The sequence below is a fragment of the Callorhinus ursinus genome, unplaced genomic scaffold, assembly GCF_003265705.2.
Source record: "Callorhinus ursinus isolate GAN/ISIS: 27379988/994484 unplaced genomic scaffold, GSC_fseal_2.0 scaffold2, whole genome shotgun sequence".
NCBI lineage: Eukaryota > Metazoa > Chordata > Mammalia > Carnivora > Otariidae > Callorhinus > Callorhinus ursinus.
In genome coordinates this window covers 70,312,775-70,326,242 of record NW_027397064.1, presented here as the reverse complement: position 1 = coordinate 70,326,242, position 13,468 = coordinate 70,312,775, and the positions used below count along the sequence as shown (strand labels likewise).

Here is a 13,468-nt window from a genome sequence, read left to right as displayed (position 1 = left end):
CCTTGATTGGATTGTGCCCCTCCCCCTTGACAAGTAGCTCTAATTTGCTTTGCAGAAGCCGCAGTCATCTTGTCTGATAGATACATGGGCTCTAAAACTTAAGAGGAGGACTGGTAGAGAGCTTTGGAATACACTGCCAGAAGCTCACATATGTTCACTCAGCATTTATTAGAGGTCCATCCCCTGCCTGGTTGCAAATTCAGGCCATAGATTAGATTTGGAACAGACGAGTTCACATCACTTAGGGCTGATATGTTTGTTTTATTCCTAAGCCTGAAGGATCTCTAACTGATGGCTTGATTTTTTTAAATCTCATTTTTTAGGAGTTCTTTGGAATTTATCTTCATGTGATGCTGTAAAGATGACAATCATCCGAGATGCTCTCTCAACCTTAACAAACACTGTGATCGTTCCACATTCTGGATGGAATAACTCTTCTTTTGATGATGATCATAAAATTAAATTTCAGACATCACTCGTTCTACGTAATACAACAGGTTGCCTGAGGTAAATTCTTTATTTCTTCTTTCCAATTAATTCTTTGATTAAATAACATGTGTCACAGTAAGTTGATTTAGAAGGATTTACTTCATTTTATAAACATTCACCTACATTTCTAAGTTTGTTTCAGAATTTAGGCCACTGGACTCTTATCCTGTGAGGAAAATATCATGAGCACAGACTAGTGGCCTGAAAGACATTATCTGATAAATGACTCTTCTGTGGATTTGTGAAAAGGGCCCTTTCAGTCTGAAATTACTGCCAAAATTTCAGTGTTTTCTACTTTAACAGCATTTTTCTGGTTATCACATCCTGACTGCTAATGTGTTTGCAGCCTGGTTTTTGTTTAAATTCAAAATGTGATGGTTAAAACCTTGCTTTTAAAAGGTGCAAAAAAGGTGTGTGGTTTAAACAATTATTGGGTTTGAGTTTTATAAATAAATGAAAATGAACCCAAATTCTATTTTAAGTCATTATCTTTAGATGTGAAATTCATAAAGGCTCCTTTAAGTGTGGACAGGAGTGCTTATTATTTGCCGTTAATACTCATCAGCTCAGTTTCTACCTGGTGTCCTAACTGTACAGTGCTCTGGGAACTTGAAGTGGAAGCCTTGGGGCAGAGTGGCCTGGTGACACTAAGAGGCAGCCTGACTTCCTGCCCCACTCTGAGCTTCAGTCTCCTCATCTTTAGACTAGGGATAACAACACCATCTCACACTCGTGAAGAATCAGCTCATAGAACGTGCTTAGTGTAGTGTCTGATGTGCAGTGGGCGCTAACATTTAAGCCATACATCCAAGCATCTCTGTAACAGCTTGAAAGACAGGGAGGGAGCCTGGGCTGTTGCTCTGAGGCAATACTATTATGACAAGTGACTGTCAGCCCCCTTACTGTGGGTGGATGACAAGAGTCAGGATCCTGGGAAACAGGCCAGCTCCCTAACTCAGAGGCGTGCATCAGAGAGCAGATTATATCACCTACTGATGATCTGTGGAAGGAGCATCTCATCCTTTCTCTGCTCCTGGATCCAGGGAGGCTGTGATGGCTCCTTAGCCAGCTTGCCAGGCTTCCCAGAGACAGGACACACCAGTCCAGCTCCCCCAGTGGTTCAGGGCTATAAACAGTGTTGGTGCATGCCCTCTGTGTGAAATCAGTGATGACCAAGACAGGTCCCTGCTTGAGAGAACCATACTCTATTGAGGAAAACAAGAAAATAACAGTAGATGCCATGGTGATGCAAGAGTTTTTAGGAGATGATTTTAATGGTCAGGTGGCCCCTCGCAGGAGGTGAAATTGAAGTCTAGATCTGAAATACCACCAGGAGCTGCTCTTTTGAGGGCAGGGTGGGGTCAGGAGGATGCATATTCTTAACAAAGGGAAGGAGTAGTGTAATGGCTCTGGGGCAAAAGTGGGCTTACGGCTGGAGCTTACTGGGCGAGGCACAGAGTGGTACCAGATTAAGTAGGATTTTTGAAGTCAGAGGAAGAAGTTTACAGTTTATTCCAAGTGCCTTGGGTAACTGTCAGAGGGCTTTAATTTCAGGAGTAGTGGGACTGGTTCCTGGCTTCAGTGTGAAGACTGAACAAGGGCAACAGTAGAGCTAGGAGGCTGAGGCTGTTGCAGTAATCCAGGCAGACCGTGACAGTGGCCTAGACCAGGTGCTGGAGCGAGGTAGGAGATAGGGGATATTTTTGTGGAGGGAGAGTTAATACCTAAATCTTTGGCTGAATCAATTGGGAGCACAGGAAGAAGAAAGGATGGAGGGATGAGCAGATGAGAGCTTTGACCATGTCCATTTGAGATGTCTAATTAGCTACCCATGTAGTAATACCAAGAAAGCAGTTGGATAAAGGACCCTGGAGTTTTAGAGAGGGGTCAGCCTAAAGGTAGATGTTTGGGAGTCTGCATGGGCCCATAGGTTGTATTAAAGCCAAGGGACAGAAGGAAACCACCCATGAGAATGTAAAGATAAAGATAAGAAGGACCCAGAGTAGTCTGGCACTCCAGAGGGACCCACCAGCCAAAGAGACTGAGAAGGAAAGGCAGCAAGATGGGAGGAAAACCAAAGAAGTGAAGAGTCCCGGGGGCTTGTAAAGGAATGGAAGGTGGCAGTTGTTGAGTGCTGCTGAGAAGTGACACAAGATAAAGAGCAGAGGAGGGGCCATGGATGGCACTGTCTCTCTGGCCCCAGAAAAATAAAGACAAAAAGAAAAATCATTCCAAATCCCCCTTATTTGGCCTAAGTTTTTACAAAATCTGAGTTAGCCTAGAACCCTTGTTAATAAGACATAAAATAGATCCTTAAAATTTGGTATCAATTCATGAAGGTAAACTGGTATCAAAAGTTTCAATATGGGGGCACCTGACTGGCTCAGTCGGTAACAACATGTGACTCGATCTCAGGATTGGGAGTTCAATTCCTACACTGGGTGTAGAGATTATTTAAAAATAAAATCTTCAAAAAGAAAAAAGTTTCAATATGGATGAGATCTAAACCTCAGGGTTTTTTATATTTGAAAAATTATAGCATAAGCAAATGCCCATATTTAACGTGAATGGTTATACAAGAAATGACATTTCTTCTGTTCATTCAGGAAGCGTTTATGACCACCTATTATAGGCAAAACATTGTAATAGGTGCAGGGGCCTGCCAGCCGTAGTGGCCCAACAGGAGAAGCAGAGCATGTCTAGAAATAACAGCCATGGCTAACAGACATTGCAGGCACTTTTCTAATTGCCTTTATATGGAGCGTCGCTTCCACACACGGACCCTGTGAGGTCATCAGTATTATTCTCCTCTTTTTACATATGAGGAAACTAAGGAGGCTAGACCCCAAAACAGTCTTTAGGAGGTTAGAAAGTGGTGTGTCATAGGAAGGGGACAGAGTTCAGATGGCCCTGCTCCCTTCTGTGTGGGTGGATAATGGGGAGCTGGTTACGGTGAATTCTCACGATGTTAAAGTGTCTCCTCACACGGGATCTACACGGCTGCTGTGTTGTCCGACCTGTCGGATGGTAAGGTGAGGCTCCCTGGCTAAGGAGCGAGCTCCTCATCTCAGTGGCTCCCGTGTGTCTCTCTGCTCATTCAGGAACCTCAGCTCCGCAGGGGAGGAAGCCAGGAAGCAAATGCGATCCTGTGAGGGGCTGGTGGACTCGCTGCTGTACGTGATCCACACGTGTGTGAACACATCCGATTACGACAGCAAGGTCAGTGCTGAGTGGCCACGAGGGCCGCGATGGCAGGTGACAACAGCTGCCTGACGCTGCTATTGACCTGCCATTCATTCTTTCTGGAATTCTTGAGCCTTTCCTACTCATTACGCTACACTCCAGATTAAGGGGAGTCTCTCTAAAAATGACAAATTAACAGGGACATGACAGTTTAAGAAAATAGCCTTAAAACCATGAAAACCGAGTGACTCCGTGTGGCCAAGGACTAAGCACAGGGTGGCAGGGTCCCGACTTTGTGGTTCTCTTGGGCTGTCACTGATTGTCCCTGCTACTGTTGTCTCCAGCCGTGTCCCCTGTGGCTAGAATCCGATCCATCTATATTTGAGTATCTAGTGAATAAACATTCCGGGTCGAGGCGCTATAACCCACCAACCCCTCTGCCTTTCTAGCCCCAGTGCAGGCCACAGCCCCCACCCCAGACCCACTTCCCTACATCCCCAGTCTTGCCCTTTCACCCCTCCCTCTGGTGCCCTGCTGGTTAGTGTGTTCCCAGTAGGAGCCCCTCCTGCTCCCCTCCTGTTTTCCCCATCCTAGCACAGGGCATTCTACTCATCATTTTTTAGCTGTGACAACCATCTAGGATCTGCCGCAGGAGCAGGGACTGAGGAAGGTGGCAAGAAATAGGAAGGAGGGACTAAAAATGTCAGGAGTTCCAAGGTACGCCAGGTATTTGCTTTTCAGGATGGGCTAGGTGAGGAGAAGCCGTAAGTAAGCCTTGTGTCATAAACATGGGTCTGAGAGAGAAGAGAGTGCGGAGTCGTAGGCTCAGGGAGGAGGTAGGGGGCAGTTCAAAGTGATGTACAAGTTTTCATCTGAACCTCGTTGAACCAAAAGATCTGTAGATGAAATTGAGAGGAGTAAGCAAGTTGGAAGGAGAGCTTCCTGGGAAAGAGCTGAGCTTGGCTTTAGGTGCTCTCAGCGAAGTCACAGTTAGCCTCCCAATCAGAGGTGTGATACAGACTTTAAGAAGCAAAAGACCATGTACAGAAGGCAAAATGTCACAAAGAAATCATGGAACTTTCCGCAGAGGGAGGGGAGAGTTCGGAGATGGATGGAAAGGCCAAAGATGCAACTTGGGGGGAGGGCCTTCCCCGGAGATGGGGTTACTCGTACCCCTTGTCATGGTGAAGACGTCTAATGGCAAGAAGGAGTGAGGTTCTGGCAACTTGGGTGCCTCTCTGCCTCTGCAGCAACTCTGAAGCAGAAACACTGGGCATTTTCTCTGCCAGAGTCTTGCACATTTTAATCAGCACGAAATCAGATCCGCAGATGTAGTTTGGATGGCTCTGCACTCTGTCATTTGGGTATCCCACAAAAATTCTAGAATCATAATTCTTTCCCTAGCTTGTTTCAGGTTCCCATAAGTAAAAAAGCAGTTCTCTCATATTCTACATTTACTTAAGCTCACTGCTGCGCTCAGTACAGAAGCATTTTGCAATAATGTGCTACGATGGTTTTAATTATACGCCGTGTTGGTTTGCAGACTGTGGAGAACTGCGTGTGCACCCTGAGGAACCTGTCCTATCGGCTGGAACTGGAGGTCCCACAGGCCCGGCTGCTGGGGCTGAGTGAGCTGGATGACTTACTAGGAAAAGAGTCTCCCAGCAAGGACTCGGAGCCAAGCTGCTGGGGGAAGAAAAAGAAAAAGAAAAAGAGAACACCACAAGAGGATCAAGTTAGCATTTTATTTGACATGAAACTCTAAGGTTTCATTTTTCTAGGAGTGAGAAATCACATATTTGGCAAGAAAAGAAAATTTCTCATTATACAGTTTTTCTACCTAACTCTAGCTGAATCCAGCAGAGAGGAATGTTTTCAAGTATTGGAGATTGTGTTCACTTGCTTCCATTTCACGTGTGCTCTTTGTCTTTCAGTGGGATGGAGTTGGTCCTATCCCAGGATTGTCAAAGTCCCCCAAAGGGGTTGAGATGCTGTGGCATCCGTCAGTGGTAAAACCATATCTGACTCTTCTAGCAGAAAGTTCCAACCCAGCCACCTTGGAAGGCTCTGCCGGATCTCTCCAGAACCTCTCTGCTGGAAACTGGAAGGTATGTTGTCCTCCGGGGGTCCACACTTCTTTCCATCTGTGCAGCCAGACCAGCAGTGATGGTGAAAGGGACACAGTTGTTAGGACAAAAGAGGGGGGCGATAGCAATTGGCTCTAGGCTCAGAGATGAATGTGACACAGCCCTTCCTGTACAAACTGAAGGCTAGCAAGAAAAATGTACAGTTCAAGAAGATACAGTGTAGGATATGTGGTACACACGGGATATGTGTACTGTGGGATCTTAAAAGAGGACATCTAACCCAGCCTGGCGGGTTTGAGAAAGGCAAAGAGGAGAGCCAAGAAGTAGGGAAGGTTTCCTGGAGAGATGGTGCTGCCCAAATGGAATCTTTCAAAATGAGCCGAAGTAAGGCAGCAGAGTCTCAGGTTAGGGGTGTAGAGGGAGTGATCCAGAGAAAGGGACAAGAGAAGAAATGCCTTGAGGTAAGAAAAGGACAGTGTGGTAGACTGCAGGATGGGTGCTGGGCATCAAGGGCAGCGCAAGCATGGCCCGGGTGGGACCAGGCATTGTAGATAGGCCTGACGGCCAAGCATCAGGAGCTGGGATGTGACCTGCAGACCAGAAGGGCCACTAAAAGGGTTTAAGCAGATAGGTGACACAGATGTGGATACTTGTGCTGTGGTGCAGAAGGTGAATTCAAAGAAGAGGAAAGTAGAGACTGGGATTCTGTGCTGAACATGCCAGGGGCCCGAGTTAGTGCTGAGCTAGGGCGGCACTTGCAGGGGAGAGGGGCCGCTGGTCCTCTCTCAGACGCTTACAGAACATACCTATGGCAAAAGTTACCATGTCTCCTTTAAAGGTGTGTGACTTTATGAAAATTGAAAGTGGTTTCCTACTGTTACCACTGGAAGAGGTTTCCAAAACTTCTTAAACATCATCTACCACCTTCCCAGACAATCATTTTCTGAAATATTTTCAACCTCTAAATAATTTCCTGACAAGTGTATTTTTTTGTTTCAAGATTTTATTTAAATTCTAGTTAGTTAACACATAGTGTAACACTGGTTTCAGGAGTAGAATTTAGTGATTCATCACTGACGTATAACACCCAGTGCTCATCCCAACAGGTGCCCTCCTTGATGTCCATCACCCATGGAGCCCATCCCCGCCTCCCTTCCAGCAACCCTCAGTTTGTTCTCTATAGTTAAGAGTCTCTTGTTTTCCCTCCCTTTTTTTATCCTTCCCCTATGTTCATCTGTTTTGTTTCTTAAATTCCACGTATGACTGAAATCATATGGTATTTGTCTTTCTCTGACTTACTTCACTTAGCATAATACACTCTAGCTCCATCCACATCACTGCAAATGGTAAGATTTCATTCCTTCTTAGGGCTGAGTAATACCCCATTGTGGTGTGTGTGTGTGTGTGTGTGTGTACATACATACACACCACAACTGTTTTATCCATCAGTCGATGGACACTTGGGCTCTTTCCACAGTTTGCCTATGTTGATAAAGCTGCTGTAAACATCGGGGTGCATGTGCCCCTTTGAATCACTATTTTTGTGTCGTTTGGGTAAATACCTAGTAGGGCAGTTGCTGGGTCATAGGGTAGTTCTATTTTTAACTTTTCGAGGACCCTCCATACTGTTGTCCAGAGTGGCTACACCAGTTTACATTCCCACCAACAGTGTACACAGAGGGGTCCCCTTTCTCTGCATCCTCCCCAACATCTGTTGTTTCCTCTGGTGTTAATTTTAGCCATTCTGACAGGTGTGAGGTGGTACCTCATCATGGTTTTGGTTTGTATTTCCCTGATGATGAGTGAGGTTGAGCATCTTTTGGCCATTTGTATGTCTTCTTTGGAAAAATGTCTATTCATGTCCTCTGCCCATTCTTAACTGGATTATTTGTTTTTTGGGTGTTGAGTTCAATAAGTTCTTTATAGATTTTAGATACTGACCCTTTATCAGATACATCATTTACAAATATCTTCTCCCATTCCATAGGTTACCTTTGAGTTTTCTGACAAGGGTATTTTAGTAGAGTTATTATAATGCTTGTTTTTGGCTACTTCCTCCACCACCACCTCCCAAAAGGAGAATCTTTTGGCCACTGTATTATCCATGAGAGTGAAAAGCATCGGTCAGGCTAGGTGTGGTTTGTTTTGTGCAGTCAACTGCTATAATGAATGTATACAGATATTTATGGCCTAGTGCTAAGCCAGCATGGTTATTTTGTTATTGTTGTTCTTAATTAACATGCTAATAGCTCAACATCTAAGTGCTGGCTCTGGAGCCAGATGCCTTGGTTTTGAATCCTGACCCTTCCACTTACTAGCTAGGGGTCTTGGATCTTTCCGTCCTATCTCATGAGGTGGTTGTAAGAGCTAAATGAGATAATAAATTTTTAAAAATTAAAAAAAAAAAGTGAAGGACCTAGGGCAGTGTGTGGCACATAAGTATTCATAAATATTTATGTTGGTGACCCAGTGTTCGCATCCAGTTTCTTGTGACCCAAGAGATACATTTGATGACAATAAAAAAGACAGTAATTGAAATAGATGTGATTTGAGTTGTGTTTAATTTCACCTCTGGAGTCATTTAGTGAATGAAAGTTAGATGGCAAGCTCATTTAAGATATAGATACTATCCTAAAATCATTTCCAAAGTATCTAAAATAATAAATCAAAATATTAGATCCTTATTAAGAAAACAAGATACAGATGTTATCAAGTCAGAAGCTATTTTGGGAGTGGTGATGACTATAGTGCCCCCGAAGGGAAACACTTCTGGGCTGGGCTGGGCTGGGCTGGGCTGGGCCAGGCCAGGTTGTCTCCAGGTGAGACAGGTGTTGGCTCTGTCCTTGCAGATTTCAGAGAGAAGTTGAGAAAGCTGCCTGGGTGCTTTACTCTATAGAAAGTCATGTATTCCATTTCCTCGTGCCGTCCCTCCCCCCCGTAGATTTCATTTGATTTAGAAAATAGGAGTATTTGTTTCATATGAAGAATGTTAATAGGATCTTTGAAATGCATCTCTTCCTCTTACTTGCATTATTAAAGTAATCTATTCTGTTGGTATTCAAGAAACTGAGTGGTCAATCATATATTTTAATGTTCAAAATAATACAAAAGGCTTGGCCGATCTTTGTCCTCATGTCTTGACCATAGCAGGAAAGTATTAGATGTTTTATGAGCAACATTTTTCAATTATCCTAAATTTTGAAAAACAGTTTGCATTGGTAAAAAATGTCAATAAAAACTCAAAACATGATTAAAGGCCCAATTTTCAAATGCTACTTTTTTTTTGATTATTTCCCTGATGACTTAGCTAGCATTCATTTCCAATTCAAATAGTACAAACGCTGACTCGCTGAACAGACTTGCCTCATAGCCACAAAAGAATTTCTTGACTGTGAATTAAAAAAAGAAGCAGCAAACTAATCTTGCAAAAGAAAGCATTTTGCACACAAATATACTTTTTCACCAGTCTGTATGAATTATGATGCTCAGTGTTTCTGGAGAATTCCTTTTCTTCTGAGGCAAAGGCTTTTTTTCAGTCAATCTCTTTGAAAGATTACTGAACTCTAAATATTGTTGCAGAGAATATAGGAAAAGAATGTACTGATGGAGACAGGTTCTCCTATAATGTACACTGATCAGTTACCGTTTCTGCCATCCTATTTATAGCCTCCGGACCTGGCATGGGGCCAATTGCAGAGAAGACCCAAGATCCTTCCTTAATCATGTTTACGTATCTGAGATAGAAAGCAATCACTGCCTTCTCTTTTCTGCACAAAAATATATGGCAGATGGTGGTTTGAGATTTTTAGGCTTTAGGATTTCTTTTTAAATCAGTCATCCTAGCCTGTCTTTATCCCTAACTGTGGTTTTTTCTTTACTGACACCACAGATTTAATTTCCGATTGAAAAGAAAACATTTTTAATCTATTAGTTTATCTTCTGGAAACATCTTTTTTAGGTGACAGTAACATCTGAGAGTTGAACTGTGTTTTATACTACTATTGGTTTGTTTTACTCACTAGTTTGCAGCATACATCCGGGCGGCTGTCCGCAAAGAAAAAGGTCTGCCCATCCTTGTAGAACTTCTGAGAATGGATAATGATAGAGTTGTTTCTTCGGTGGCAACTGCCTTGAGGAATATGGCGCTAGATGTTCGCAACAAGGAGCTCATAGGTATGTTCTGGTGACAAGGTAAGTTATAAAGAAAAAGTAACTACATTTATAAAACTAGGGGTGCCTGGGTGGCTCAGTTGGCTAAGCATCTGACTCTTGATTTCAGCTCAGATCTTGATCTCAGGGTCGTGAGTTCAAGCCCTGTGTTGGACTCCACACTGGGTGTGGAGCCTACTTTAAAAAAAAAAAAACAACTCTTTTGATATATAAAAATAATGACATTTAAAATGATCAGCAACTGAGTTCTGTTCTCTGGTGTCTTGGCATATTTGTGTACCCTTTGTGCTGTCTGTCCTTTGTGACTATTCCTTTTCAGCAAGAGGCAAGCTCATTAATTAAACATTGATCAGGGAAGGAAAATTTTCAAAAAAGGTAGCAATTTCAGCTATACATTACAACACTGCTTGATAGGTTTGGTGTCTCTCTTTCCCAAGAGAGGTTCATTTCCTGAGCAACAAAAGAAGTTAATTCTCACTTTCTGATTTTTGAGACTGATATCTGCTAATTTACCAACACTACCATGATCTAAATAAAAAAAAGGAATTACATAAATGGTTTGTCGCTTTTCCCTAGTGTTCATGCTCAGGCAGAACCACTGTCCCGAGGCCATTTCCCTCCCGGGGCAGGGTCAGGACTAGGCTAAAGCAAGTGAGGCACATAGGGTATAAAATGGTAGGAGGCACCAACCCGCAGGGCTGTCCAAATGTAAGGTTGGCATTTGCATGAACCTGACACTGAGCACCCCTCTTCAGGTTTGAAACCCTCGGCAGCTTAGCTTGCTTGCCCCCAAGGCCGTTACCACACTCAAGCGGAGTATAGGGTAGAGGAAAGTTCGGAGACTCTCCAGTTGACCTCAAGTTAAACCCTGGATCTGCTTCTCACTGGCTGGGTAACCTGGGGTGTCCTGTGGTGAGCCCACCCAGCTTCAGGTCTTTCATCTAAATTTGAAAACTCTTCCTCAACCCTATCTCTGAAAGGGAGCCGACCACCTTGCTGTCCTTACCACGGGTTTGCTGTGCGTATCAAATAAAGAGGATGAAGCAGCGCCAAGCTCCACGCCAGCCCCATGGCTGATGACAGGCCAGGAGAGAGGGAGGGGGAGATTTGACAGGATCTTACGTGGAGTAGTGAATAAGTATTGAACTCTAAAATAGGCCTGCCCTGGGGCGGGGGCAGGGGGAGACAACGAACAGAGCAATAATATTTACCTTAAAGAGTTGCTGTGAGGATTCACTGTGGCATCTTGCATGAAAGCTCCTACATAGTGCCTGGCAGAATTGCTATTTTAAATTATCACCTAGCTTAACCTGCTCGTAACACACCATTCCTTTGAGCCAAATTGTCCCCCATGGAGAGAAGAGGAGCTTCTTCCACACCCTGTTCATACAGTCCAGCTAGTGCCTGATGCCAGTATGCTTTATAACTCTTAGTTCCCACATGTCCTTGAGAGAAACCCTTCAGGTCCCTAAAGAGATTTTTTAAGTTATTTTTGTTACATCCATAGTGTTTGAATTTCTTGTAAGAAGCACATATAGTTTGGGAATTCCTAATGCTAAAAAATAAAGGGTTGACAGCATATGATGACGTGTGGCCTATCATGGCACAGCGGGGAGGGGACACAGGTGCAGAGGTGTGGGGCCAGTGCCCCTGAGTGCCAAGACCTCTGGGCAGGAGGAATGCGTATGAGAGTCCGGGCCTTCTCTCAGGGCGTCCCTGTGTTTTCTGTGAGGGTGCTGACCCACTTGTAAACTCTCACGAGCATTTTCTCTCACCACCTGTGAGCATATTTGTACCCAGCTGGAGCACTCTTAAATGGTTTCATGAATCACTTTCTTATTTCTCTATAAAGTTCCCTTCTTTCCTGAGGGCTAAGTCCCTCCCAGATTCAGTATTCGACTCTTAATTCACTCAGCACCTCTGTTCCAAAACACCATCCCCTTCTTGGGCCCCTTGACTCTCTGCTCTTGTCCATCACCAGCACTAGCAATGGACTTCCTCTTCAGAGCCATTTTTTACAAGGAAACAAAGTTTTGTCTCTCTACAAAAGTTACTGCATATACTCTGCTGAGTTGGGCCAGCCCAGCTGTGTAGAGCTGCAGGATCTGAGGGGACCATCAGGCTCACTCGCAGACACAGTGGGCTGCCTTATCCCAGTCTCGGGGGCAATTTAAAGTTGTGCCTTAGCAAAATGACGAACTGTGTGTCATGGACATTTTGGTTTTTCGTGAGTATTCAAAATCACCAGTGCTAAATTCCATCTGTTCTAAAAACCACATTTATCTTCTGGCTTATAATGTCAACATTGTTTTTCTACTATTCACAACAATGTTCACTGTGAGTAAGCCAAAGCCTTCCCTTTGAAATGCTGTAAATTATGCAGCGTGTAGTCAAGGCCTGTATTCTACTGCTTACCATTGTATATAAATAGGACTTTAATAAAAACCCCATTTTGTATCCACTCAATTATTAGCATAGAAAAAAAAACTAAGAAAATATTTACTTGAGCTTTAGTTCATTTCTTCTGTGTGTTGTGCAATTATTCTAGTTTGTCAGTTGATAATTGACATTGAACAAGCTAGAGATATTTTGGTTTTGGAGAGAAGTAAGAGAAACTGAATATCTGTAAAGAAATGCTTCAATAGCTAGGGGGCTCCCCAGCCTTGGCCTGTCAAAAACTCTATTATCATTGCATCACTCCTACCAGATAACGTAGCCATCATTTTAATTCCAAATGTCACTTGTGTCTGGTTAAAAGAAACTAACATGTTATCACTATTGATGTCAGATCAGCTGGTACTTACCTTCAACTTGATAAAAATGGGTAATGGTACCCGGTTCACACTTTAAGACCCAGAGAGATTTAATGAAAAGAATTATGGGGCAGCTTTACTTGGTCCACTTTTAAAACTTATTCAAAGATAGGTCTTTAAAAGCTTTAAGAGGAAGTTCACGTACTTTTGAAACATAGGAATTCAATTGAGAATAAAACTGTTATCATTTCTTTCTTTCTCACTGTTAATGGAAATAGTTCATCTATAGCAACTTGATTGGTATACCCAATTTTATACACTGACTTACATTTTCTTTCAGTGGCTTGTTTTATAGACCAGTCTTTTCTTCAAGTGGCATTGTAGTAAACATTAACGTCCCCCCTACAGTTAAAATATTTATCATTCTATTTTGCCATGTTATTGTCTTCTGAGGTTATGTTTTTAAGAGAGAACTCACTGTCAGGATCTTTCAACGGCAACAATAACAAAAACCTAGTACCTTATGAAAGTGGAATGAAATCTTTTGCCTTTGGCAGGTAAATATGCCATGCGAGACCTGGTCAACCGGCTTCCCGGCGGCACCGGCCCCAGTGTGCTGTCAGATGAGACCATGGCGGCCATCTGCTGTGCTCTGCACGAGGTCACCAGCAAAAACATGGAGAACGCCAAAGCTCTGGCCGACTCAGGGGGGATAGAGAAGCTGGTGAACATAACCAAGGGCAGAGGAGACAGGCAAGTGCAAGGAGATGGAGCGTGAGGCTCTTA

General features: G+C 43.5%; 1 protein-coding gene across 14 annotated transcripts in view; it reads left to right on the top strand.

Moving 5' to 3' along the window:
• PKP4 (plakophilin 4) overlaps nucleotides 1-13,468 on the top strand; it is a 228,825-nt gene that overhangs the window by 203,156 nt on the left and 12,201 nt on the right. For all 14 annotated transcript variants that reach the window (XM_073883809.1, XM_025855694.2, XM_073883803.1 and 11 more), the window contains 6 exons: nucleotides 324-507; nucleotides 3,591-3,708; nucleotides 5,216-5,407; nucleotides 5,607-5,780; nucleotides 9,782-9,932; nucleotides 13,240-13,435. In XM_073883809.1, the coding sequence (XP_073739910.1) occupies nucleotides 324-507; nucleotides 3,591-3,708; nucleotides 5,216-5,407; nucleotides 5,607-5,780; nucleotides 9,782-9,932; nucleotides 13,240-13,435 (1,015 nt within the window). The remainder of the gene's footprint in view (nucleotides 1-323; nucleotides 508-3,590; nucleotides 3,709-5,215; nucleotides 5,408-5,606; nucleotides 5,781-9,781; nucleotides 9,933-13,239; nucleotides 13,436-13,468) is intronic.